Below are 25,502 nucleotides of genomic sequence, written 5' to 3' on the forward strand. Positions count from 1 at the left end.
TGCAGTGGCGCTGTGGAAATGCAGCAAAGCCAGGCTTAGGTCAATGCACCAGAACCAGAGCAAAGCGCCGAGGGACCTGCAGGGCTGTGGCTACAGGGCTGGCAGCACTTCGGGGGGACTTCCAAGGTGCTGAGAGGCTGAGACGCCTAAGAGAGGAGACCTCAGATATCAGCAGCACGACTCTGGAGGAAGGGAAAGAAAGCCTGCACCGCATTCTGCAGCGGCTTCACTGCCCTTCCTCAGACAGCCCGGGTCAGTGGAGCTGGCCCTAAGAGCAAAGACCACGTTTGTCTCTGCCTATGTGATGGTGTACAGTACGGTTACTACTGGCCACACGTAGCTACTGAGCCCTTGAAATACAAAATGACAGGCGCTGCCTGTCTAAAATACATGACATCAGAGAACAGCGCAGAGGACGATGTCATGGCTTTTTCTGAGAAAGATACTTGCTGCCAAGTCTAACGAACTAAATTCACCCCAGAGACCCACAAAACGTAAGGCCGGGACAACTTTGGGCAAGTTCTCTCCAGACCTCCAACAGGCACCATGGCACATGTGCAAACACACTCATAAATAAATGTAACTTTTTATTTTGTTTTGTTTTTCGAGACAGGGTTTCTCTGTGTAACAGTGCTGGCTGGCCTGGAACTCGCTCTGTAGACCAGGCTGGCCTCAAAGTCACAGAGATCCACCTGCCTCTGCCTTCCTAGTGCTGGAATTAAAGATGTGCTCCATCACGCCTGGCTAAAAAAGCAGACTGCAGCCAAATGTGACAACACACACCTTTAGTCCCAGTACTTCGTAATTCCAACCAGCTTGATGTACGTAGCCACATCCAGGGCTACGTAAAGAGATCCTGTCTCAAAAAAACAAAATGGGGGAGAATCCACAAGACTGCTCAGGGGCAGGAGGAGTGAGTGGGTGGAGATGGGCACACACATACACACACACACACACACACACACAACCGCCCAGAGCCATTTGCATTTGCCTGGAGACACCAAGGCAGTCAGGTGCCATTATGGTGCAAATACATGGTGGGGTATGTGAGAGGGGGAGAGAGAGAGAGGGAGGGAGAGAGAGAGACAGAGAGAGGCCAAATGGGTGCTGTCCCTGAGAGGGGAAGATCTGAAGAGTTGAAGGCAGTGAGGAACAGGCTGATGTGAGAGGCCATGGTGACATCCAGTCCTGGGCTGCTATCAAGGCCATGTTTGGGTCCATGGCCCTGCCACAGCCTCGATTTGTTGATATGCACGGCGCCTGTTAACCACTGAAAAGCCTTGCAACTGCAGAGAGGGGGTGGGTCCTAGGCCGCCACCTGGAGCCACGTTGGAGGCCAGGGACCATGCTGTTGCTGGGCCCAGGCCAATTTGAGAGATCTGCGCTGCTACTCAGAGCTGTGGTCCATAGTCCTGCTGCAGCTGGGGGTCTGTGTTGATGTCCATTGCCCCTGTTACTGATAGAAATTCCCACCACGCCCCCCACGGTCGCGCATGCCCGGCGGGACACTTTGCCATTTCTAAATCATACTTCCTTCATGACTCATGACCCCATGGCTGCATGGCTGCGTGGTTGCATAAAGCACACAGTGCAAACACGTGGTCTATGTGCATGCGTGGAGTAGCCATGTGGGCTTGTGTGGCAGGTGCTGCTTGGTCTTTAAAAGCCGACTCCCGGGCTGGAGATGTGGCTCAGAGGTTAAGAGCACTGATTGCTCTTCCAGAGGTCCTGAGTTCAGTTCCCAGCAACCACATGGTGGCTCACAACCATCTGTAATGAGATCTGGTGCCCTCTTCTGGCCTGCAGAGATACGTGCAGACAGAACACTGTATACATAATAAATAAATCTTAAAAATCACGCCTTTAATCCCAGCACTTGGGAGGCAGAGCCAGGCGGATCTCTGTGAGTTCGAGGCCAGCCTGGGCTACCAAGTGAGCTCCAGGAAAGGCGCAAAGCTACACAGAGAAACCCTGTCTCGAAAAACCAAAAAAAAAAAAAAAAAAAGCCCCCCATCCCCCCCCTTCTCACACCTGTCCTTTCAGCAGGCCCGATCACATCTATCCTATTCTCCGCATCTTAATAAAACCCCTTTTTTAAAAAAAAAAATAAAATAAAACTCTTGTTAGTGGATTCTGTCGTGTTTTGTGACTTTTCCTCGCAGGGTAAGAGCACCGCTAAAAACCAAGTTACCACAGGGGCCCATGTGGACCATGTGTTGAACCCGAATTGAAGCACAAGGGCTGGGCCGCACTGAGCAGACTCTGCCCCTCACTGGCTGGGAAGAGCCGTCCCACCTCACAGGAGTGCTGACCCTCCCCTCGAGGGCCCTGGGATAATGGACCCCCATGACCCTGGCAGAGAAAAGCTAGACCACCCCCTGATATGAGAGCTGTGCTCCTCGCCTCCCCCCTCACCCCCACCTGGCACTTGGGAAAGCTGGTTCCGCCACTCACCAAAAGGGGGTGGTCCCAGTTGCCTGGTCAGGGCCAGAACAACCCAGATACCACCCAGACACACATCCAGGGCTTTGAGTTGGCACTCCCCAACATCTACCCCACCTGTGACCTGCTGGGGCACATAAAGGACTGGTCCTCTGGAGCCACAGCCAGAGTCCCCACGACTCAGACGACGACAGGATTTTGGAGAGGAGTTTAGATGAGGGTCCAGCATTGATGACGTACCAGAAGCCAGAGGTCTTGAACCTGACCAACAACACACTACACAATGAACATTTGCAAGGAAAGCTGTGTGGACAGAAGGGTGTGCTGCATGACACACAGCAGCTCCCAGCCCCACCAAGACGAATGAAGAGGGGATGGAGAGGCGGGAAAGATGGAGGAGTGAAGCGGATTTTTCTTTTCTTTTTTGCTTTATTTAGTTTTTGTTTGTTTGTTTTCACATTCTCATGTGCATTTTTATTTTTTTATTTTTATTTTTTTTGTTTTTTTGGGGGTTTTTTTTTTTGTTTTTTTTTTTTGTTGTTTGTTTGTTTGTTTTGAGACAGGGTTTCTCTGTGTAGCTTTGCGCCTTTCCTGGAATTCACGTGGTAGCCCAGGCTGGCCTCGAACTCACAGAGATCCACCTGGCTCTGCCTCCTGAGTGCTGGGATTAAAGGCGTGCGCCACCACCGCCCGGCCTGCATTTTTTATTTTTATCTTACTTTTATTATTTGTTTTTTATTTTTCTTTTGGTGGGGGGCACTATGGGGGGGAAGGGCAGATACAGAGGGACTAGGAAATGAGTGGGATTGGGATGCATGATGTGAAGTTCCCAAAGGATCAATAAAAAATTATGTTCATAAAAATCCAACAAAACAAAAATCAATCAATAAATAAAGAGTATACAATTCAGGGCTGAGAATATCATCACTTGTTAAAGTGCCTGTCTAGCTTGCATCTTCAGGACCACACACACAATGTGTACATTAAGAAGAAGAAAATAGCCAGGCAGTGGGTGGTGCACACCTTTAATCTCAGCACTCTGGAGGCAGAGACAGGCAGATCTCTGTGAGTTCCAGGCCAGCCTGGTCTACAGAGTGAGTTCCAGAACAACCCATCTCAGAAAAGAAGGAGGAGGAGGAGGAGGAGGAGGAGGAGGAGGAGGAGGAGGAGGAGGAGGAGAAGAAGAAGAAGAAGAAGAAGAAGAAGAAGAAGAAGAAGAAGAAGAAGAAACTTGCAACCTTTCTTGCTGATAAAACACTAAAATAGCTGAACAGTGGTGGCATATGCCTTTAATCCCAGCACTCTAACCTAGGCAGAGGCAAGCAGATCTCTATGAATTCAAGGCCAGCCTGGTCTACAATGTGAGTTTCAGAACAGCCAGGGCTACACAGAGAAAAACAAAAAAACAAAAAAAAAAAACAGTTGCCCTGGTTATTTTTGTTGTGCTTCTGGAGACTAAACACAGGGTTTCCATGACACACCCAGCCCTTTGAGGTATTTGTTTGATTGACTGATTTTTATTTGTTTTTTTTAATCTTTTTTATTATTATGTTTTAGTGTGTGGCTGTGTGTTTATGCATATGTATGTACATGTGTGGGGAGGACAACTTACAGAAGTTGGTTCTATCCTTCCATCATGTGGGCCTGAGAGAATGTTGTGTAGCCATTTCCTCTAGGATATAACATTCCATCTCTTAGGAAAGCTCATTAAAACACAGGATGCACCAGGCGGTAGTGGTGCACGCCTTTAATCCCAGCACTCAGGAGACAGAGCCAGGCGGATCTCTGTGAGTTCGAGGCCAGCCTGGGCTACCAAGTGAGTTCCAGGAAAGGTGCAAAGCTACACAGAGAAACCCTGTCTCGGAAAAAAAAAAAAAAAAGACACAGGATGCTGCCCGCTGTGGTGCTGCACACCTTTAATCCCAGCATTTGGAAGGAAGAGCAGGTGGATCTCTGTGAGTTTGAAGTGAGCCTGGTCTACAGAGCTAGTTCTAGGACAGTCAAGGCTACACAAAGAAACCCTATCTTGAGGGGGGAAAAAAGAGGGGGAGGAGGAAGAGGAGAGGGAGGGGGAGGAGGAGGAAGAGGAAGGAGGAGGAGGAGAAGGAGAAAGGAAAGCAGGCTAAGTCATGGAGGGCAAGCCAGTAGGCTGCATCAGCTCCTGCCTCCAGGTTAAGCCCTGCTTGAGTTCCTGTCCTGACTCTCGTCAGTGATGAACTACAATTGGTAGTGTTAAGCCAAATAAGCCCTTTCCTCCCGGGTGAGTTGAGTAAGATCGGCCCCCATAGGTTCACAGATTTGAATGCTTGGTCACCAATGAGTGGCATTGTTTAAAAGGATTAGGAGGTGTGGCCTTGTTGGGGTAGGTGTGTCACTGGGGGTGGGCACTGAGGTTTCAGGAGTCCAAGCCAGACCCAGTGGCTCTCTCTTCCTGCTGCCTGCAGATCCAGACACTGAACTCTCAGATACCATGTCTGCCTGCATGCGGACATCTTTCCTGCCATGAGGATAACAAACTAATCTCTGAAACTGTAAGCAAGCCCCAATTAAATTCTTTCTTTTATAAGAGTTGTCTTGGTCATGGTATTAATGGTGTTAATCCATCATGTTATCCACAGCAATAGAACACTGACTAAGACACCAATTTATGTAGGCAGCAGTGGCCCACACCTTTAATCCCAGTCAGGAGGCAGAGCCAGGCAGATCTCTGTGAGTTCGAGGCCAGCCTGGTCTACAAAGCAAGATCCAGGACAAACACCAAAACTATACAGAGAAACCCTGTCTTGAAAAATAAAAACAAAACAACAACAAAAAGACACCAACTTACTTTTGGTCATGGTGTTTTATGATAGCAACAGAAACCCTGACCAGAATAAGGGGCAATACACAAAATCAACTTACAAAAATCAGTGGCCTTTCTATGCACCAACAATAAACACACTGAAGAAGAGATGATGAACACACTCCCATTCACAATAGCCTCAAAGAAAAGAAAATAATTAGGAACAAATGTAACCAAGGAAGTGAAAGACCGCCATAATGGAAACTTGAAATCACTGACGAAGCGGGTTCAGGAAGAGCACTCCAGATTCCCAGACATGTTATAGAAGAACAGTAACAACAGCCTGACACCAGCACCAAGAACAACCACGAAGATCGGTGGGACGCAACACGGGTCCACAGCCATCTGAGAGCTGAAAAGATGCCCCCAAACGTACCCGAGAGAAAAGGGAGCATTTTCAACAAATGATGCTGGGAAAAACAGATGTCCACAAGCAGAAGAATGAAATTACACTCGACTCTATCACCTGGCATAAGATTAACTCCAACATGATCAAAGACCTAGATGTGAAGGAAAGCTGGAACATCTGGAACACCAAGACTGTGGAAGCAAGCATAGGCAGACTCTACAGGATACAAGTAAGAAAGGATTTTCTGAACAGGACTCCATTTACCCAGAAATTATGGCCTAAAAGGGAACCCCCTCCCCAAAAGCAAGGCCATAAAACAGCCCCAAGGCTTCGAGAAACCTCCACCCATGGAATCCTGGGAAGCAGCTAACCCTCTCATACATCCTGGAGCTCTGAAGCAGCAACTGACGTACCCCACTCTGCAGTTTCAAAACAGTTTATCTAGAAAAGCAGTTCTGGGCCTAGCTTCACCAGGTCCCCCAACACTCTCTCTCTCACTGTCTCTCTCTCTCACTGTCTCTCTCACTGTCTCTCTCTCACTGTCTCTCTCACTGTCTCTCTCACTGTCTCTCTCTCACTGTCTCTCTCACTGTCTCTCTCACTGTCTCTCTCTCACTGTCTCTCTCTCACTGTCTCTCTCACTGTCTCTCTCTCACTGTCTCTCTCACTGTCTCTCTCTCACTGTCTCTCTCACTGTCTCTCTCACTCCCTTTCTTTTTTTTTTTTTTTTTTTTTTGGTTTTTCGAGACAGGGTTTCTCTGTGTAGCTTTGCGCCTTTCCTGGGACTCACTTGGTAGCCCAGGCTGGCCTCGAACTCACAGAGATCCGCCTGGCTCTGCCTCCCGAGTGCTGGGATTAAAGGCGTGCGCCACCACCGCCCGGCTCTCTCACTCCCTTTCACTGTGCCTCTCTCTCACTGTCTCTCTCACTGTCTCTCTCTCACTGTCTCTCTGTGTCTCTCACTGTCTCTCTCACTGTCTCTCTCACTGTCTCTCTCACTGTCTCTCTCTCACTGTCTCTCTCTCACTGTCTCTCTCTCACTGTCTCTCTGTGTCTCTCACTGTCTCTCTCACTGTCTCTCTCACTGTCTCTCTCACTGTCTCTCTCTGTCTCTCTCTGTCTCTCTCACTCTCTCACTGTCTCTCTCTCTCACTGTCTCTCTCTCTCACTGTCTCTCAGTGTCTCTCTCAGTGTCTCTCTCTCACTGTCTCTCTCACTGTCTCTCTCACTCTCTCACTGTCTCTCTCAGTGTCTCTCACTGTCTCTCTCTCTCACTGTCTCTCTCTGTCTCTCTCTGTCTCTCTCACTCTCTCACTGTCTCTCTCTCACTGTCTCTCACTGTCTCTCAGTGTCTCTCTCTCACTGTCTCTCTCACTCTCTCACTGTCTCTCTCAGTGTCTCTCACTGTCTCTCTCTCAGTGTCTCTCTCACTCTCTCACTGTCTCTCTCAGTGTCTCTCTCACTCTCTCTCTCACTGTCTCTCTCAGTGTCTCTCTCTCTCTAGCTCTCACTTGCTCATGCCCCCCTCTCTCTTGCTCATTCTCCCTCTCTCCCTCCCTCCCTCCCTCCCTCCCTCCCTCCCTCCCTCCCTCCAAACACCGTTCTCAGCCCCTGAACAGCCTATCCTTCCATATCCTTGGATACTGAGCTGCAGGGATTGGAGGTACCAACCTCTCAAACAACACAAGTTTTCTCTCTCACTGTTTTGAGGTTTTACTATTTTCCTCTACTAACTTATTTTCTACAAGGCCAACAATTGACAAGTAGGATCTCACGAAACTAAAAGCTTCAGTACAACTAAGCAAACAAGTGAAGAGGAAGTCCAGAGAGTAGGGAGAATCTTTGCTAGTTATACATCTAACAGAGGATTGATATCCAGAGAATACAAAGAACGCAAAAAACAAAGTCAAGAAAACAAATCACCCAATTAAAAAAAGGACTATGGGTCTAAACAGAAGAGTTTTTAGTAGAAGAGATATAAAAGGATAAGGTATATCTCAAAGTATTCATCATCCTTTAGAGTTAGAGAATAGAAATTAAAGTAACTTTGAAGTTTCATCTCACCTCAGTCAGAATGGCTAAAATCAATAAAACAACCATCAACAAATTCTGGAGAGAGTGTGGGAAAAGGTGAACCCTTATTCACTTTTGGTGGGAACGCAAACTGGTGCAGCCACTGTGGAAATCAGTATGAGAACTCTCAAAATCTGCCATATAATCCAGCCATACTGCCCCGTGGCACCATCCCATTCCACAGATAGTTAGTTGCTCAGCCATATTTGTTGCCACTCTAGTCACAATAGCTAGGAAATAGAAACCACCTAAACGTTCTTCAACTAATGATTGGCTAATGAAAATGGGGTTCATACACACCATGAACTAGTCTGCTGTAAAGAAAAATGAAATCTTGAACTTTGCAGGTAAGTGGATGGAACTCGAAAAGATCCTATTGAATGAAATAACCCAGACCCAGAAAGATAAATGCCGCATCTTCTCCCAAACTGAGGTTCCTAGCTCCAAACCTTTAGATTCGAGTCCATAATCTCAATTGCAGAAACTTGGAAAGTTAAAAAGAACCATGGCAGGAGGAGGGGGGTCTAGAGAGGGGAATAACAGGGTCCAAGTGATAGGAAGGATACAATGGGGAAATGGGGGTGGCTTTAATTTCCGGATGGAAGGAATGTCAGTACAGAATGAGAAAGAGGGAAGAGAAACGAATAACTCTAAGGATGTTTGAAAAAGCCATAGTGGATCATATTATGCTTACTTAAAATTATATATAATACAATGAGTGTACATATAGTCTCAGTGAAGTTGTACCAGCTGGGAAACTAATGCACCCTCCAAGATTGCAACAGATACCCTAGCTGACAGAAACCTCAGTGCCAGGCATGAGAAACCCTTTTTCTTTTCTTTCTTTCTTTCTTTTTTTTTTTTTTTAGATTTATTTATTATGTGTACAGTGAGTGTTCTGTCTGCGGGCCAGAAGAGGGCGCCAGATCTCATTGTAGATGGTTGTGAGCCACCATGTGGTTGCTGGGAATTGAACTCAGGACCTCTGGAAGAACAGCCAGTGCTCTCAACCTGAGCCATCTGTCCAGCCCCAGAAACCCTTTTTCAAGACTCCCAAAACAAAATACAGACTATTGCTGTTGCCCTTGGTTACTTCCCAGCTAGAGATGCTGAAGACACCATGCAGTTCAGACACAGGACTTAGAGGGTTTGAGCTGGATTGAGCCGAGAACCTCCCTCCTGAGGACCAGCTTTCATAGTAACAGAAGGTGCTGTGCTAGCTGTCAACCGAGGGAAGAAACCAATAGTCCTACCTGAACTAGGTGCGGTGGAGGAGAAAGTTCATTGTAGATAAGAGGGAGAGTGTGGGCAGAGTCAGGGACATCTGGGAGAGTCCAGAGTGGACATGACCAAACGTGGGGAGAGGGACCCGAGCGCAGCAGCCAGGCTAAAGGTACAAAAAGGCATGGGTAACCCACATGTCTGGATTAGATAGGAAAGAGCCTCTGGGGGAAGGGCAGCTCAGTCTCTGGGCTGGAGAGTCCAGTGCAGAGGGCAGGGTATGCCAGCCACACCCTGTAACAGGTAGGGACTGAGGAACGCTGGGAGAACCCGAGGCCAGGTCTGCTTCGATATGTTAAACAGGCACCTCAGCCATTTGTACAGGTTTGAAACTTAACACTACCCAGCTGTGTGTGAAGCTATGCAGCAGTGACCAGTGGATCCCTGAAGGTGCACTTATACCTTAGCAGTAAAAGCAGCTGTCTAATTGGGTTTAAATCCTGCTCAGCAAGAAGGAAATCACGTCTAGTACTATAAACCTAACTGACTCCAGGTAGCTAATGAGGTCATGGATCTTAGAGAACCTGCTATTGTCTCTTTACTAAACCTGCATAATTCCCAACTGCATCATAGATACTTATCTTTATGCCACAGACAAGTGTGGCTCTCACTCATCAAAGAAGCAGATTCTCTGGGTGGTAAACAGAGGCCATTATAAAAAGCCACAGCTGGTCCAAATGCAGAGAGCAACTGATCCTGGGGTGCCTAGACCCAGTGGAGAGATCTAAAACACAACCCCCACATTGAGGAAGAGAGAATGAAAAGATGAGTCGGAGGACCAGGAAGTCTGTTGTGTGATTGTGTATCCTGGGAAATGACAGGGACCCACAATGGTACCTCAATAATATGGCTGCCTAAATAAGACTTGAATAATGACATCACCAAGACATCATCACTACATGCTAATGTGGAAGAGGAAATTTCATAGGGTCCTCCAACACACACCTTTAGACAAAGAACTACAGACAACTTAAGATTCTGAGAGAATTAGTCTTCCCCAGGAATGAGCCCCCTCATTGATTACCCACTACTAAGTGTTCAACCCTGAAATCATGTACATATAAGCAATAGTAAATGGACTCAATGGTTTCTTCTTTGTGAAATCACCAAATGGGGCACTGGTACAGCAGGAGGACCTAGGGGGGCCAGGATTAGAAGGCCACAGTTGCTCCCTCGGAGGATTCAGTAGCAATCTTGGGGCTGCAGTCTTGGTCGTGGTCAAGGCCATTGGGCTCATGGAGGTAAAGCCAAAGACAAGGAGTGGATGGATCCCTGCCACCAAGTTGGGCCACCTGGTTAAGGACATGAGGATCAAGTCCTTGGAGATCTGCCTGTTCTCCCTGCCTATTCAGGAATCCAAGATTACTGACTTTTTCCTGGGCAAATCCCTAAAGGATGAGGTTTAAAGATCATGCCAGTCCAGAAGCAGACTCGGGCTGGCCAGGAAAACAGGTTCAAGGTTTGTTTTGCTATTGGGAACTACAATGGTCATGTTGGTCTTGGTGTTAAGTGCTCCAAGGAGGTAGCATGGCCATCCAAGGAGCCATCATCTTGGTCAAGCTGTCCACTGTCCCTGTGTGGAGAGGTACTTGGGGGAACAAGACTGGCCAGCCCCACAAAGTGACAGGCTGCTGTGGCTCTGTGTTGATGCATCTCATCCCTGTCCCCAGAGGCATTGGCATCGTCTCTGCTTGTGTGCCCAAGAAGTTTCTTTTTTTGTTTTTTGTTTGTTTGTTTTGTGCTGCAGGCCGCAGGAATATCATAAGAACTCAGCTGGTTATGGCAAAGTCACTACCTGGAGGGATCAGGGAATTCCTCCAGAGGAAGCCAAATTCCAAGGAGTTTTTGGTGTTACTTGGCTTGTTATATATCAGCTGTATTCTTTTATGAAAATCATGTGTGCCTTCATAGTTTTTCCAATTGACTTTCCCCTAAGAAGGACTAACAGTGTAGACTGATCACTCTCTGGACATACACATTCCAGGTATTTGGAGAACAGCCTCAGGAAAGGCTTTCTCTGGAATCAGATTATCTCCCTTAGCCACTTTCAAGGACTAGAGGAAACACCACCCGGGGGGGGGGGGCACCCAACTTCCGAGGACTAACAGTGATAACAGCCCACATGCAGTCTCCTGACTTACGGTAAATTCCACAAGGAGACACCGCCTAGGAGAGGTGGACGTTAAGTAATAGCTTTACACAATTTAGCTCGGACCCTCCCTTTATATACCAGGACTTCCGAGGCACAAGACGGAGAAGAGAAAAGAGAATGGAAGAACTAGATGGGTAAGAACTTGAGAGGAACGAACTGAGATGGGGAAGAACTAGATTGAAGGGCTAAAATAAAGGACTAGAAGAATGAGATGGAAGACGAGGAAGAGCCAGATGGGGAAGAACAAGATGAGGAAGAGCCAGATGAGAGAGAAGGAGACTGGAGAGGAGCTGATAGGGGAAAGAACTAGATAGATGAGAACCTAGAAGGGACAGAACTAGATGAAGGAATTAAGATAGAACCTAGAAGGGACAGTAGATATAGAGAAATCAGGCAAGAAAGGAGCTAGACATGAGAGCAGAATAGAAGCTGTGTAGAGAGAGAACTATCACAGAATAATAAAGTGTATGAACTAAGGAGTTTCGTGTACATAGATTCATTTCTTTTCATCACAGATTAATTATCAGCTGGTTGTAGATTCTTCCCGGACCCTGGGAGGGGACTATCGAGGGGCTGGACACCCTTAGTCCCCGATAGTTTTGTTTTTTTTCGAGACAGGGTTTCTCTGTGTAGCTTTGGAGTTTCGAGTCTGTCCTGGAATTCACTCTGTAGACCAGTCTGGCCTCGAACTCACAGAGATCTGCCTGCCTCTGCCTCCCGAGTGCTGGGATTAAAGGTGTGCGCCACCACCACCTGGAAGAAGCTTCTAATAATGGCTGATATTGATGACTGCTACACATCATCCAGGAGCTGCAACCTGGGCAACTTTGCCAGGGCCAACTTTGATACCATCTCCAAGCCTACAGCTACTTGACCTCTGGAAAAAGACAGTGTTCACATGTCTCCTAACCAGGAATTCACCAACCATCTTGTAAAAACCCACACCAGAGTCTCTGTTCAGAGGACCCAGGCTCCAGCTGTGGCCACCACCAAAGGTTTTTATACAATAAAAATAAAGTAAATTAAGTCTATTTAAAAAAAATGGCCAGGTGGTGGTGGCACATACCCTGAATCCAAACACTTGGGAGGCAGAGACAGGCAGATCTCTGTGAGTTCAAGGCCAGCCTGGTCTACAGAGCGAGTTCTAGGAAAGCTGAGGCTACACAGAGAAACCCTGTCTCAAAAAAACAAAAAGGAAAAAAAATGGACCCAGTGGGTTGTAACAATAATAATTAAAGGAAGAGACCGTGAATTTGAGAAGAAGGATATGCAACATTCTGGAAGCGGGAGAGGAAGGAGGGAAATGATGTAATGATACTTTTTACTTTATGTGTGTGAGGGTTTGGGCTGTATGCATGCAGGTGCACCCCATACATGCCTGCTGGATTACGTGCAACTGGGGTTACCGATAAGTGTGAGCCACGATGTGGGTGCTGGGAACTGAGTCTGAGTCCTGTTAAGACCAGCAAGTGCTCTTAGCAGTTGAACCACTTTTTCCAGGACCCTGTACTTTAATTTGGGGGGGGGGGGAAAGGTGGACAGCTCCAGAATATCTGAGGCTGACCTCTGACTTCTATTCACAAGACACAGACACAGCCACACACACACACACCACCAGCCTGTAATTCCAAGTAGTTATGCAGCTGAAACAGGAAGGTCATAAGTTCAAGGTCAACCTGGGCTAGGTAGCCAGCTCATAACCCCTCCCCCACAAAAAAGAAAAACCACAAAGAAAATCAGTGGCAGAATCCTTCCAGTGAAAGGCTTTGGGTTTGATTTCTGGCACAAGCTTGAGGCGGGAGGGGACTAGCTAGCTCAGTAGAGGAAGGGAGCAAACAGAAACTAGACCTTTATCTCATCTTCTTCCTGTTTCAGTTCACAGATGTAGGTTACGAAGTCCTTAAAAGTAGTGTCCCTGAGGACAGGGAGCAGGGCAGGACCATGGTGTGTCAGTGCTTGTGACCCATCCAATAGGAGTGCTGAGAATTGAACTGAGTCCTCTCTGAGAACAGTATGTGCTTTTAACCACTGAGCCATCTCTCCAGCTCCTAGCTTGGGCTCTTTGAGGGAGACTCTCAGCAAGGTCTTATGATCCTCCAGCCTCAGTCTCCTAAGCAGCTAGACTGGCAGGGCTGAAGTCCCGGGCCTGGCTTCCTGTTTTGGATGAGGGTTGCTGGTGCTGGGAATCCCTTGTCCGCCTTGCCTGGCTTCCAGTAAGCAGGCCATCAGCAGACAGCAGGTCCAGCCCTGAGTGGAGAATGGTCACTTTGTTCAAGCCTCTCGCTGTGCGGCAGCTTTGTCAGGGCCTGTCTGTAGACAGAGCTTCCCACTGCGCCCTTGCCCGCCCAGCAGGGGCTGACTCATTCCTAATGACGGTGGGTACACCCATTGTCACTTGCTGCTAACTCCAAGCAGCCAAGCAGCAGGGGCTCCTCTAACCTGAGTTTTGGAGAACTCAAGGTCACTTGGATGGCAGGAATCTGACTTCAATAGGACAGCTCTCACAGTGCCGTGGGATTTCCCACTCAGGGTAAGGCAGGTGGTGATCTTCCTGGGACTGCTCCACATTGTTTCAGAGTGTGTGATCCTGGCACAGAGCTGTCTGAAGGAAGCTGTGAAGCCAGGCTTAGACATGCTAGAGCTAGTTAGTCACTTTCTGCTGTGTCAAGAGCTCTGATGGATTCCCTAGCCCCACCCATCCCGCCCACCTGTAATTCCAAATAGTCATGAGACTAAAACAGTAAGAACGTAAGTTCAAAGCCAGCCTAGGCTTTGTTGGCGGCAGGGGAGGCAGCGCATGCCTTCAATTCCAGCACTGGGAGGCAAAGGCAGGCAGAGAGATTTCTGAGTTCGAAGCCAGGCCAGTCTATAGAGTGAGTTCCAGGACAGTTATGGCTACACAGAGAAACCTTGTCTGGAAACAGAACAAAACAGGAAAAAAAAATTAAAAAAAAATTAAAATAATGGGAACATTTCTTTCGTCCTCAAAGAATTCCCGTGCACCCCATTTGCAGCAGTTTCCCTAGGAACTGCTGATCTACTCACATACTTTTGTCTTTTCTAGAAGGTCACAGAAAAGAGAAGCACAGAGCCTTTTGAGCCTGGTTTCTTTCACTGACATAATGCATGTGAAGTACACTGGCATTGTTTCCTGTATTCATGGTCCTTTTCTTTTTATGGCTGAATAATATTCCATTGTGTGGATGGATCACAACTTGTATAGCCACTCAGCCACTGAAAGACATTCAACTTCTAGTAGCTGTTGGTAATTATTCATAAAGCCTCAGTAAAAATAAAATACCGTTTGTTACATAAACTTAAGTTCATTTAACTTTTTTAAAATTATACTTACGTGGACTGGAAAGATGGCTCAGCCATTAAAGGCTAGGCTCACAACCAAAAATACAAAATTATACTTACTTTGTGTGCGTGTGGGAGGGGTGCACACGTCACAGTTTGCATGTGGGTAAGAGGACAACTTCAGGGAGCCGGTTCTCTCCTTCTGCCATGTGTCCTGAGGATCAAACTCAGATCCTCAGGCAAGAATCCTTACACGATGAGCTGTCTTGCCAGCCTCTGAACATAGGGTATCTGTTTTGTTTCTTCCTTGGCTTTTTTTTTTTTTTTTTTTTTTTTTGACACAGTATCTTGTTATGCATCCCAGGTTACCCTAGAATTAGAGATCCTCCTACTTCAACCTCTTTAGTGCTAAAATCAAAGCTATGTGCCACCATGCCCAACTTGAATATAACTTTTTATTGCACATAGACTTCCCCCAGGAATGGCAGTGGTGGCTAATAGAGCTGCCATGATTTTGAACATCTGGGATGGACAGGTAAGACGCTGGAGAGCAACAGTAAAATTATTATTATTATTTTTTAATTTGGTTTTTTGCTTTGTTTTGTTTTTTGAGACAGGGTTTCTCTGTGTAGCTCTGGCTGTCCTAGAAATCACTCTGTAGACCAGGCTGGTCTCAAAAATGACAGAAATCCTCCTGCCTCTGCCTCCTGAGTGCTGGATTAGAGGTGTTAAAGTGCTGGGATCATTGCCACCACCCGGCAACAGCAACGTTCTTTTTTTTTTTTTTTTAGAAGTTTACATTATGGGTTTTATTTATTTATTTATTTATTTATCTTCAAGACAGGGTTTCTCCGTGTAGCTTTATGCCTTTCCTGGAACTCACTCTATAGCCCAGGCTGGCCTCGAACTCACAGAGATCTGCCTGCCTCTGCCTCCCGAGTGCTGGGATTAAAGGCGTGCGCCACTAATGCCGCAACATTCTTTAAGGCTTTACCAACATTTGAGCCACGTCACACACCAGTACAGCAGCTCTTGAATGCTTTACTCTCTGTGTGGCCTAGGCTAGCTCTTCTAACTCAAATGAACCCATTTCTATTAATTTGTGTGCTGCCCTGAAGCTCGGTTACTTATCTACATACTTCCCATCCTGCTCACTCTGCCTCTCATGGTGTCTTCTCCTGACTCCTGAGTCTCCACCCCTCTTCCCCAAAAATCCCGCCTAGCCACAGGCTAATCAGCTTTTTCTTAACAATGAGAGCAACACATCTTCACAGTGTACAGAAGGATGATTCCACAGCACATCTGACTGCCTTCCGAGAGGCAGCTGAGCTAGTCCTCCGACACATTCATTTCCAGCCCCCTGCGCACCACCCACACTGCAACACTAGGAGGTAAGATCTATTATCTCCATTTTATACAGTATAGGATGCAGGTCTTGACTTTATAGACAGCTGGGTCCAAATGTACCTGCTTAGTTCCTGGCTGAGGAGGAAACTGTAGGGTATAAGGCTGGTGAGGTTGTACGCAGCTTCAATCCAAGTATTCAGGAGACAGAGGCAGGCAGATCTTATGAGTTCCAGGCCAGCTAAGACTATATAGCAAGAAGTGTTAAAAACTAAAAATAAATAAAAAAATTTTGTGTGTAGGGATCAGCAAAATGGCTCAGCAGGTAAAGGTACATGCTGCCAAGCTTAAAGTCTAAATTCAATCTCTGGGATATACATGATGGAAAGAACTGACTCCCGGAAGTTCTCCTCCGACCTCCACATGGGCACCATACCAAGTTCACACCCCATGAATGTAAAACAATTTTGTGTATGTGTGTGCATATTCACTGTTCTCTGGGGAGGGAGGCAGGCATGGGGGCGGTACACACATTTACGTAAACATGTATATGAAGGCCAGAGGATTTATGGTGTTATTCCTTAGGAGCAGTCCTCCCGGGTTTTGTTGGTTTGTTTGTTGTTTGATAGGGTTTCTCTGTGTAGCCCTGGCTGTCCTAGAACTTGCTCTGCAGAACAGGCAGGCCTTGAACTTAGATCCTCCTGCCCCTGCCTTCCAAGGATTAAAAGCTTGCGCTACCACCTCACCTCCTGGCTTAAAATCCATTATTTAGCCCTGTGTCTTTTTTGTTTGTTTGTGTTTTGAGACAGGGTCTCACTATATAGCTCTGATTGTCCTGGAATTCACTCAGTAGACCAGGTTGGCCTGGTACTCAGAGATCCGCCTGCCTCTGCCTCCTAGTGCTAGGATTACAGGTGTGCACCACCACCACCACCACCACCAGGCTGTGTTTCTTTGTTTTCCATGCCTGTTCTTAAACAACTGAAACTTCCTAATAAAATGGTGGCTGGTGCTTGTCAGCTCAACACTTAAGGAGATTGAGACAGGAGAATCAGAAGTTCAAGGCCAGCCTGGGCTACCTAAGTCCAAGACAAGTCTGGGCTAGAGAGTAAGACCTTGTCTAAAAAATAAAAAAAATAGTTCACAGTAGTAACTAAAATACACCTTCTTGACTATGTCTCATCATTTAAAGAGCGGGATGTTTCCAGCCTTCAGGTTGTCCCCAAACAAAGATTTCCTATGCACAACAGACCTTAGTAAAACCCAGACAAGCAAGCCCATCCAGAGGCACATCTGCACGTCTCTACTAAAGCCATACTGGAAATGGGAAGAAGTCCTCGTGCTCTGGGCTTTCCCTCTAGGACAGCTCTTCTGTTCTTTATGCACTTTTTATTTCTATTCACCTATTTTGAGGCAAGGTCTTACTCTGTTAACCAGGCAGGCTTCACACAGGACTCCTCCCGTCTCAGCTTCCTGCTGGGATTACAGGAATGTGCCACTGTGCCAGGGTCTCTTGTTCTCTAAGTAACATTAACTACTTCCCAGTGACTGGTTCAGGACACCCTCTGTTAAGCTACTGGGTTCCCTAGTCCCGAATCCATCTTGGGGGTGGGGGACTCAACTGTGTTTAGATGGAGTCCTTTTCAGTTATCTTGAGATCAGTGTGGTCAGGAAAACCAGAACACCCACCCCAACCACTCCTGATCAACCATCAACAGAAGGCTAAGGTCATCTTTCTCAGGGGTCTCAGGCTAACCAAGGAAGGCAAGGATCATCAGGGCTCTTGTGCAGCAGGTCTGGCAGAGAGGGGGCGTCAGCGTTGTCCACTAAACAAGATGAATAGTCATTCCTTCGTTCCTGGTCTGTCTTGAGCACTTTCACAGCTGTGGAATAATGTCAACTTCCCATATACAGCGGCCATTCCCATTTTTTTTTTTTTTTTTTTTTTTTTGGTTTTTCGAGACAGGGTTTCTCTGTGTAGCTTTGCGCCTTTTTCCTGGAACTCACTTGGTAGTCCAGGCTGGCCTCGAACTCACAGAGATCCGCCTGCCTCTGCCTCCCGAGTGCTGGGATTAAAGGCGTGAGCCACCACCGCCCGGCTTGGCCATTCCCATTTTACAGATGAGCACAACTGAGGCCAGAATGGCTGCTTTACCAGCCCAAGGTCACACAGCCAGGAAGTGCTGGGATCTGGAAGGAAGCCTATTCTCTAGCTACAGAGTCAGGCTTTCATGCTCTGACTTCCAGGCAGTTCCTCTCCCTGCAGGAACCACCACCGACTACCCCAGCCTTTTCTAAGCTTTGCCATTCCAGAAGCACTTTCGCCTTCCGCACTCAGCTGTGTCCTTGACCGCCATCACCCCAGACTTAGAAAAGCCAAAGATTCCAGTAACAGAGGTCCTCCGTCGTCGTCCCCCAGCAAAAAACACCCACGTCAAGGAATTTGGAAATATTTATGAGCACCTAGTGGGTCTAGAAAGCGATGCAAACCCACGCAGCAAAATCTGATCCCTGCTCTGGCGGTAAACTCAGACAGCAAAGGAGGTGACAGTTACCACCGACGCCAAGAACACAGCTGATTCCAGTAGGAATTAGTAGGAAGGAAGACAAGCCTGGGTAGCCGCACTGGGGCGATCTCTTGCCAGATCAGCCTCACCTCGCTTTACAGTATCGGCCCGTACGGGGACCCCTGGCAGAGGAGGGCGGGGTGCGTGCATTTATCCCGCGGCTACAGCAGGGGAACTTGGACGTACGAGTCAGGCAGCTACGAGTCACCGGCAGGACCGCCCAGCCGGTTCAGCACCCAGGGACAGGGTGCGGCGCTCCGGAGGGACCGGCCCCTGTGGCCCCGCCCCTCCCTCGTGATGTCACCGGCCGGCAGTGAAAGCGGGCCGCGATTGGCTGTCTCCGCCGCGGAGGCGGGACCTCAGCCGCGGGGCGCGCGCGCCCCAGGGAGGCGTTGACCAGGGTAGAGCGGGAAGGGGCGTGGCCCCGCGCGGAAGGCCGTTGGCAGCCCGGTCCCACCCCGGATGTGCTGCGTCACGGAGCGGGCAGCAGCGATTGGCCGGAGTGGCGCGGCGCGGCGGGAGGGGCGGAAGGTTCTGGAGGGCTGGCGGGATCTGGAAGCTTCCGCCGGACGGGTATATAGAGTCCGGGACAGGGCAGCTGCGGAGCCGGAGGCGGCGACAGCTGGGCGGCGGTGGCCATGGGCAAGGACTATTACCAGACGCTGGGCTTGGCCCGCGGCGCGTCCGACGACGAGATCAAGCGAGCCTACCGCCGCCAGGCGCTGCGCTACCACCCCGACAAGAACAAGGAGCCCGGCGCCGAGGAGAAGTTCAAGGAGATCGCCGAGGCCTACGACGTGCTCAGCGACCCGCGCAAGCGCGAGATTTTCGACCGCTACGGAGAGGAAGGTACGCGTGCGCGCGGCCGGGGGTGACCCGCCGTTTGACAGGCGGGGAAACCGAGGCACCCGGGGCCTCTCCGAGGCCTCGGCCGGGAACAGACGACCCGGCGGCCGTGCCGCCTCCGCCCTCTGATCGGCGGCCTCGCACGGGAGGAGGAGCTTTGGGCGCGCCGCTCGCACAGAAGCTTCTAGCACGTCTGTCGCAGCCCCTCCCGGCCGGCCGCCTGCACAGCGCCGGAGCGCTGCGGACGGAGGGCGGCGGTCGCGATCGCCAAGGGTGTGAGAATTTGGAAATTGCCCGAGTGTTTTGTTTCTCTTGCCCCGCTAGCCCGCAAGCTCAGTGCTTAACCCCGAGTTGAGCCTTTCTGGTTGCAGCGCGGAGGAAGTTATTTGTAAGGTGTTGTGCATGGCTGGGAGGATGGGGCAGTCAGGTCGACCTGGCGGCACCCGCAGCCGGAGGCCTCACTACTGGTGTCACGAAGTAAAAGGGAGGGATGTGTTTCCTGCTCCAGCTGCCATTGGCAGTTAAAGACTTGAGATTAGTTCTCACTTACTGGAAACAAGCTTTAAAAATGTGGATATAACCCCTCCCACTACGGTTCCCGGGGTTTTTTTACTAAAAGCAAAACTTGTTGAGCCGGGTGCGGGAGCTCACACCCTCACTTTAGAGGTGGAAGCATTGTTGTGAATTTGCTGCAGATCTGAGCTACAGAATGAGCTCCTGTTCCCAAAAGAACAGGACGTAGGGACAAGCCCAGCTCTGGGATGTCTGAGTCAGGAGGATTGCCTCGAGGCTAACCTTGGACTACTGAGCAAGCTCAGGTGCTATGTAGCACCACAGTGACACATGCAGAATCTTATTCTTTTGAGACAGGGTCTCTCTCACTGTGTAGTTCAGGTTTTAGTCTTTTTAATTTATTTTTATTTCTATGTATATGAGAATATGTGTATGTATGTGCACCATGCACAAGCTTTGAGAGAAGAAGAAGAGGGTGTGGGATCCCCTGGAACTGGAGTTGGACAGTTGTCTGCTGCCATGTGGGAGTTAGTAATGGAACATGGTTCCTCTGCCAGAGGAGCAAGTGCTTTTAACTTCTGAGCCACCTCCAGCACCTTGTGCTGAAGCCTTGGCAGGTCTGGAACTTGAAGAGGTCAACCTGCTCCTGTCCTCAGGAGTGCTGGGGTTCGAGGCATTCGGCACCATGCCGGCCTCTTTATTTTAAGGGTTTTATGTTTTATAAATGTTAATTTACTGCAGTGCTGGAAATGGAACCAGGGGCCCTGACTCTCCTCCAGTGACCCTGACTTCTGATTTTGTTTTCCAGGCCTGAAGGGTGGTGGCCCCAGTGGTGGCAGCAGTGGTGGTGCTAATGGTACCTCTTTCAGCTACACATTCCATGGAGACCCTCATGCTATGTTTGCTGAGTTCTTTGGTGGCAGAAACCCCTTTGATACCTTTTTTGGGCAGCGCAACGGGGAGGAAGGCATGGACATCGATGACCCGTTCTCTGCCTTCCCCATGGGCATGGGTGGCTTCCCCAATGTGAACTTCGGACGTGCCCGCCCTGCCCAAGAGCCCACCCGAAAGAAGCAAGATCCCCCAGTCACCCATGACCTCCGGGTCTCCCTCGAAGAGATCTACAGCGGCTGTACCAAGAAGATGAAAATCTCCCACAAGCGGCTGAACCCTGATGGAAAGAGCATTCGAAATGAAGATAAGATCCTGACCATCGAAGTGAAGAGGGGCTGGAAAGAAGGGACCAAAATCACCTTTCCCAAGGAAGGGGACCAGACCTCCAACAACATTCCAGCTGACATCGTCTTTGTTTTAAAGGACAAGCCACACAACATCTTCAAGAGAGATGGTTCCGATGTCATTTATCCAGCCAGGATTAGCCTTCGGGAGGTAAGGCACTAGGTGGGAGGAATCATGAGAGGAGATGACTGCTATGAGGAGCAGTGGGGGAGACAGGCTGGGTCTCTGCTGGGCTAGCAGCAAGGGTAGATGTAGGGTCGGGTCTCAGCTGCACAGGTCTGGGTGGCCTGGAGGAGTCCCGCTTCCTAAGCCAGCTTCCGTCTGACACGGTCCTTTTCCTTCCTAGGCTCTCTGTGGTTGCACTGTAAATGTCCCCACTCTGGACGGCAGGACCATCCCTGTTGTATTCAAAGATGTCATCAGGCCTGGCATGCGGCGGAAAGTTCCTGGAGAAGGCCTCCCTCTCCCCAAAACACCCGAGAAACGTGGGGACCTTGTTATCGAATTTGAAGTCATCTTCCCCGAAAGGATTCCCCTGACCTCCAGAACCGTCCTGGAGCAGGTTCTTCCCATATAGCCGCCTGCATTCCCCAAGGACTGAGCCAGGGACTTCTCCAGAGCTGCAGATTTCCGGACCATTTACTGGTTGCATACGGCGGGAGGGCCCAGGGAGGGCTTTTGCTCTGCCGAATGTTTTCCACAGAATATATTACAATCTTTCAAAGTCGCGCACTAGACTACAGTGATTTTTCGAGCGCTAGGCAGGCGGTGGGAAGAACAGCCCTCCTGGAATGGACCCACCCTCTGCATCCCAGCTCCTGACCAAGGGTGTGAGGCAGGCCTGCAACTGGACTCGCCCCCCCCATGCTGTCCTTAGTTTCTGGCTGTCATGTGGCAGTGGCCCAGCATCTCTGTTGGCAGACCTGTGCACTAACTAGTCAGTCTCCACTGTGTGAGAGGTTCTTGTTTTATTATGTATTTGTCCCATGCCTTGTTCCTCCTCCCCAGAAGAACCCTGTCTTGTCTTGGCTATCTCAAATTGAGACCAATTCAGTAGGACTGCCAGACCAGCAGCACAAGCAATACCTGGTTGCAGGACCACAGGGCCAGCCTCAGGTGAGCAAATCTCACTGCCACCTCCCTCTAGGTTTGGGACCTGGACAGCCAGGAGATCCCCTGGACCTCTGGCTCTGTTGAAGTCAGATGGCTGGCTTATGGCCACAGTATTTGTTAGTCGGTCCAAAGGTAGTCCTTGGCCGTACCTGGGACTTCTCAGGCCCAGGTGATTTTTTTTTGTGTGTGTGTAATGGACTCTGAACTCTCAAAAGGATCTAATCCTTTTGAATTTTGCACAGCCCTAGATATAATCCCTTTATATGAAAGGGTCTTTGCTTCTGATGAAAGGAGCACTGTGGAACGTCTGTAAATATGTTTTTATAATTCCATTCAAAGCTGCTGTGCACTCAGATGAAAGCTGTCAACCTCTGCTGTCTGTCCAGGGCTGTGATGGAGTCAGACCTTGGGAGTGAAGGTGTCTGTTCTTTGAAGCTAGCCCGGTGCTCTGACATTCGATTCATTGTAAGTTGCCACTACCAACACGAGACCAAAGTGTGTGACTTGTCATTATGCAGTGTGACAGCATTAAAGACTGATGGTGAACCTCAGGGGAGCAGTCCTTGGACTCTGTTTGAGGGCTTTGCTGGGGCGGGGAGGCATGGTGAGAGTCCTCATCTAGAGAAAACTTTCCCTTCCTGGAACATGGAGGTTTCCCCGTTCTGAACCCCAGCATCACTGGTGAAGGTTGGGGTGAGGGCCTGCCCTGAGCGCCTTTTCTGCCTTGCAAGGCTCTTGGCCACATCTGGGGACCACCAGGGCTAAAGATTAAAATACTCTGTGCCCAAATCCCCACTGCCAACTAGGTAGGTCTGGCTAGACCAGAGCTAGGATGTTAGGCTAGCTGCTTGGAGGTAACCCAGGGTCTGTTCTGCCCTGTGAGAAGTGGGGGGAAAAACCTACTTCCTGTCCCAACTTCCTAGGAACTTCAATCTCCTTAAAGAACTGCATAAAATATAAAGCAGATGGGACATAGACTTACAGGAGTGTGTTGGTTTTGTTTCTGTGCTGTGGTGCTGGTAATGGACCCCAGGGTTTTGTCCTCTAAGCTAACTACAGCTACTGCATGCTACAGACTGCTCAAAAGTAAAACTTGTTTTAAAGAAAACTGCCTGGCAGTGGTGCACACCTTTAATCTCAGTGCTCAGGGAGGCAGAGGCAGGCAGATATCTGTGAGTTTGAGACCATCCTGGTCTACAGATCGAGTTCTAGGACAGCCAGGGCTACATAGTAAAACCCTGTCTCAGGAAAAAAATAATAACATTGCATAGAAAGTCCATCCAAGAGCCAGATGTAAAGTCAGCTCTGAGAGGACTGAGCCAGTAAATAGAGTTCAAGGCCAGATGGGTTACAAAGAGCTGGGAATATGGCTAAGCTATAATAAGAGTATTGGTCCAGCCTATGCAAATCTACCTAAAAGCGGCTTTTCTCTCACCACCAAGACAAGTTAGTCCCAGTCAGAACAACCAAAGAGAATTCCATAATGTTTTTTTTTTTTTTTTTTTATTCAATAAAGTTAAAATAGCTCCTCCAGTTGCCAGGTGCTACCACACATGCTTGTGGCTGCAAGCTGTCCACCAAAAATGATAGCTAAAGAGATGACCTGTCATGTCATCAGCTTCTGCACATGTCCTTGGGAACTTGGCAGGGAAGTGTTATTATACCCACAAAACAATGTCCACAGTCATACTGTTTTAGAAACCCACAAATGTCTGGCCAGCACCCTAGGGAGAGGGAGATTCTCTGGGGTGCATATTGTTATTAAAGGACAGAGCACATGGATCAGCAGTACAAAGGACTGGTCTGTGTGAGTGAGGCCCTGTACCTCAGAGCCCTGGACATGGTCTGAGAGGGGAGCAGGGCCTGCCCTGAGCACCAAAGACATAGAAACAGCTTTTTTGTGCATTCAGTAGAGCGCCTGTAAGGGCTCAGTAGTCAGCACTTGCTCCTGTGTAGGGCCCTGGTTCAGTTCCAGCAGCTCGTGGTGGTTTGCATCCACCTCTAACGCCAGTTCCAGGGGATCTGACACCCTCTTCTGGCTGAAGTCAGGCATCAAACATGCACAACTCATAAGCTTGTGCCTGTGCTTAAGTAAGTGCAGTTTGAGTTTTCAGTTTGCTTTCTTGGCTGCCATTAGCACACTAGGAAACTGGAAAGGGCTCACAGAACCTCACCCACCACCACCAAATGCTCTGTTCTATCAGGGCTTCTGAGATGCTGCACAGAATGCTTCTATCTCTTCAAGGCTTTGCCCCTTCCTAGGGATAGCAGGGCAGTAGAGCTGCTTTGTTTTAAAAATTCCGTCTCTATCTCATTAGCTCCAACTAGGTGGAGTTATAAAGCTCCAGTTACTGGATGACTTACCTCCAGCTCGAAGTTTTGCTTCCAGGTCTGAATTCCATACCTTTTTCAAGCTGTATGATGTTGGACAAGGAAACTAACCTCATTATGCCAATGTTTTAGCTGTGAAATGGGTATAATAATATGACCTTTTTCTTTCTTTCTTTATTACATATACAGTGTTCTGTCTGCATGTATCCGTGCAGGCCAGAAGAGGGAGCCAGATCTCATTACAGATGGTTGTGAGCCGCCATGTGGGTGCTGGGAATTGAACTCAGCACCTCTGGAAGAACAGCCAGTGCTCTTAACCTCTGAGCCATCTCTCCAGCCCCAATAGGACCTTTTTCTGAGCATGGTGTCTTACATTAAGCTACTTGCAAGGTCAAAACCAGCCTAGGAAACTTAGGCCCTGTCTCAAAAATGTAAAAAGAACTGAGTGTGGCACACACCTTTAATCCTGGCACTCAGAAGGCAGAGGCAGATCTCTGAGTTTGAAGCCAGCCTGGTCTACATAGTGAGCTCCAAGACAGACAAGGCTACATATTAAGACCCTTTCTCGAACAACAACAAAAAATAAAAGTCAGGCTGGAAAGGTGTCTCGGTGGTCAAGAATCATAAATTTGTAGAAAGCCAGGGGCTGAGAGATGGCTCAGAGGTTAAGAGCACTGGCTGCTCTTCCAGATGTCCTGAGTTCAATTCCCAGCAACCACATGGTGGCTAGCAACCATCAGTAATGAGATCTGGTGCCCTCTTCTGGTGTGCAGGGATACATGAAAGCAGAACACTATATACATAATAAATAAATCTTTAAAATATATATTTAAAAATTTTGTGGAAAGCCCAAGTTTGGTTTCCAGCACCCATGTCAGGTCCCTTGTAGGGGATCCAAAGCCCCCTCTGGCTTCCGAGGGTGCCTGTGTTTACATGTGCATACCCACACAGACCCACACACACAACACTCATAGTTTAAAATCCTTAAAAAGTAAAAAGGGGCCAGGCATAGTGTCACATGCCTTTGATCCTAGTACTTAGCAGAGCCAGATGGATCTCTTGAATTTGAGGCCAGCAGCCTACATAGTGAGTTCCAGGACAGCCAGAGCT

General features: G+C 48.6%; 1 protein-coding gene across 2 annotated transcripts; it reads left to right on the forward strand.

The window, feature by feature from the left end:
• Positions 1–18,758: 18,758 nt before the first annotated feature.
• Positions 18,759–22,612, forward strand: Dnajb1 (DnaJ heat shock protein family (Hsp40) member B1). 2 transcript variants are annotated; one of them, XM_006993065.4, is made up of 3 exons: positions 18,759–19,199; positions 20,518–21,098; positions 21,295–22,612. In XM_006993065.4, exons 1-3 carry the CDS (start codon positions 18,989–18,991, stop codon positions 21,523–21,525), a joined length of 1,023 nt encoding a protein of 340 aa, XP_006993127.1. In that variant the 5' UTR covers positions 18,759–18,988; the 3' UTR covers positions 21,526–22,612. The 2 variants fall into 2 exon arrangements, with proteins under 2 accessions (XP_006993127.1, XP_042133397.1); XM_042277463.2 differs by having other exon boundaries at positions 19,190–19,469.
• The last annotated feature ends 2,890 nt before the right edge of the window (positions 22,613–25,502 follow it).

Source organism: Peromyscus maniculatus, chromosome 5 (genome assembly GCF_049852395.1).
Source record: "Peromyscus maniculatus bairdii isolate BWxNUB_F1_BW_parent chromosome 5, HU_Pman_BW_mat_3.1, whole genome shotgun sequence".
Lineage (NCBI taxonomy): Eukaryota > Metazoa > Chordata > Mammalia > Rodentia > Cricetidae > Peromyscus > Peromyscus maniculatus.

Bases quoted from the DNA above. Each gene is read 5' to 3' on its own strand.
- Dnajb1 (XM_006993065.4), top strand. From the start codon at position 18,989: ATGGGCAAGGACTATTACCAGACGCTGGGCTTGGCCCGCGGCGCGTCC. The intron at 19,200-20,517 runs GTACGCGTGCGC...TTTGTTTTCCAG, and splicing joins CGACCGCTACGGAGAGGAAG to GCCTGAAGGGTGGTGGCCCC. The intron at 21,099-21,294 runs GTAAGGCACTAG...TTTCCTTCCTAG, and splicing joins CCAGGATTAGCCTTCGGGAG to GCTCTCTGTGGTTGCACTGT.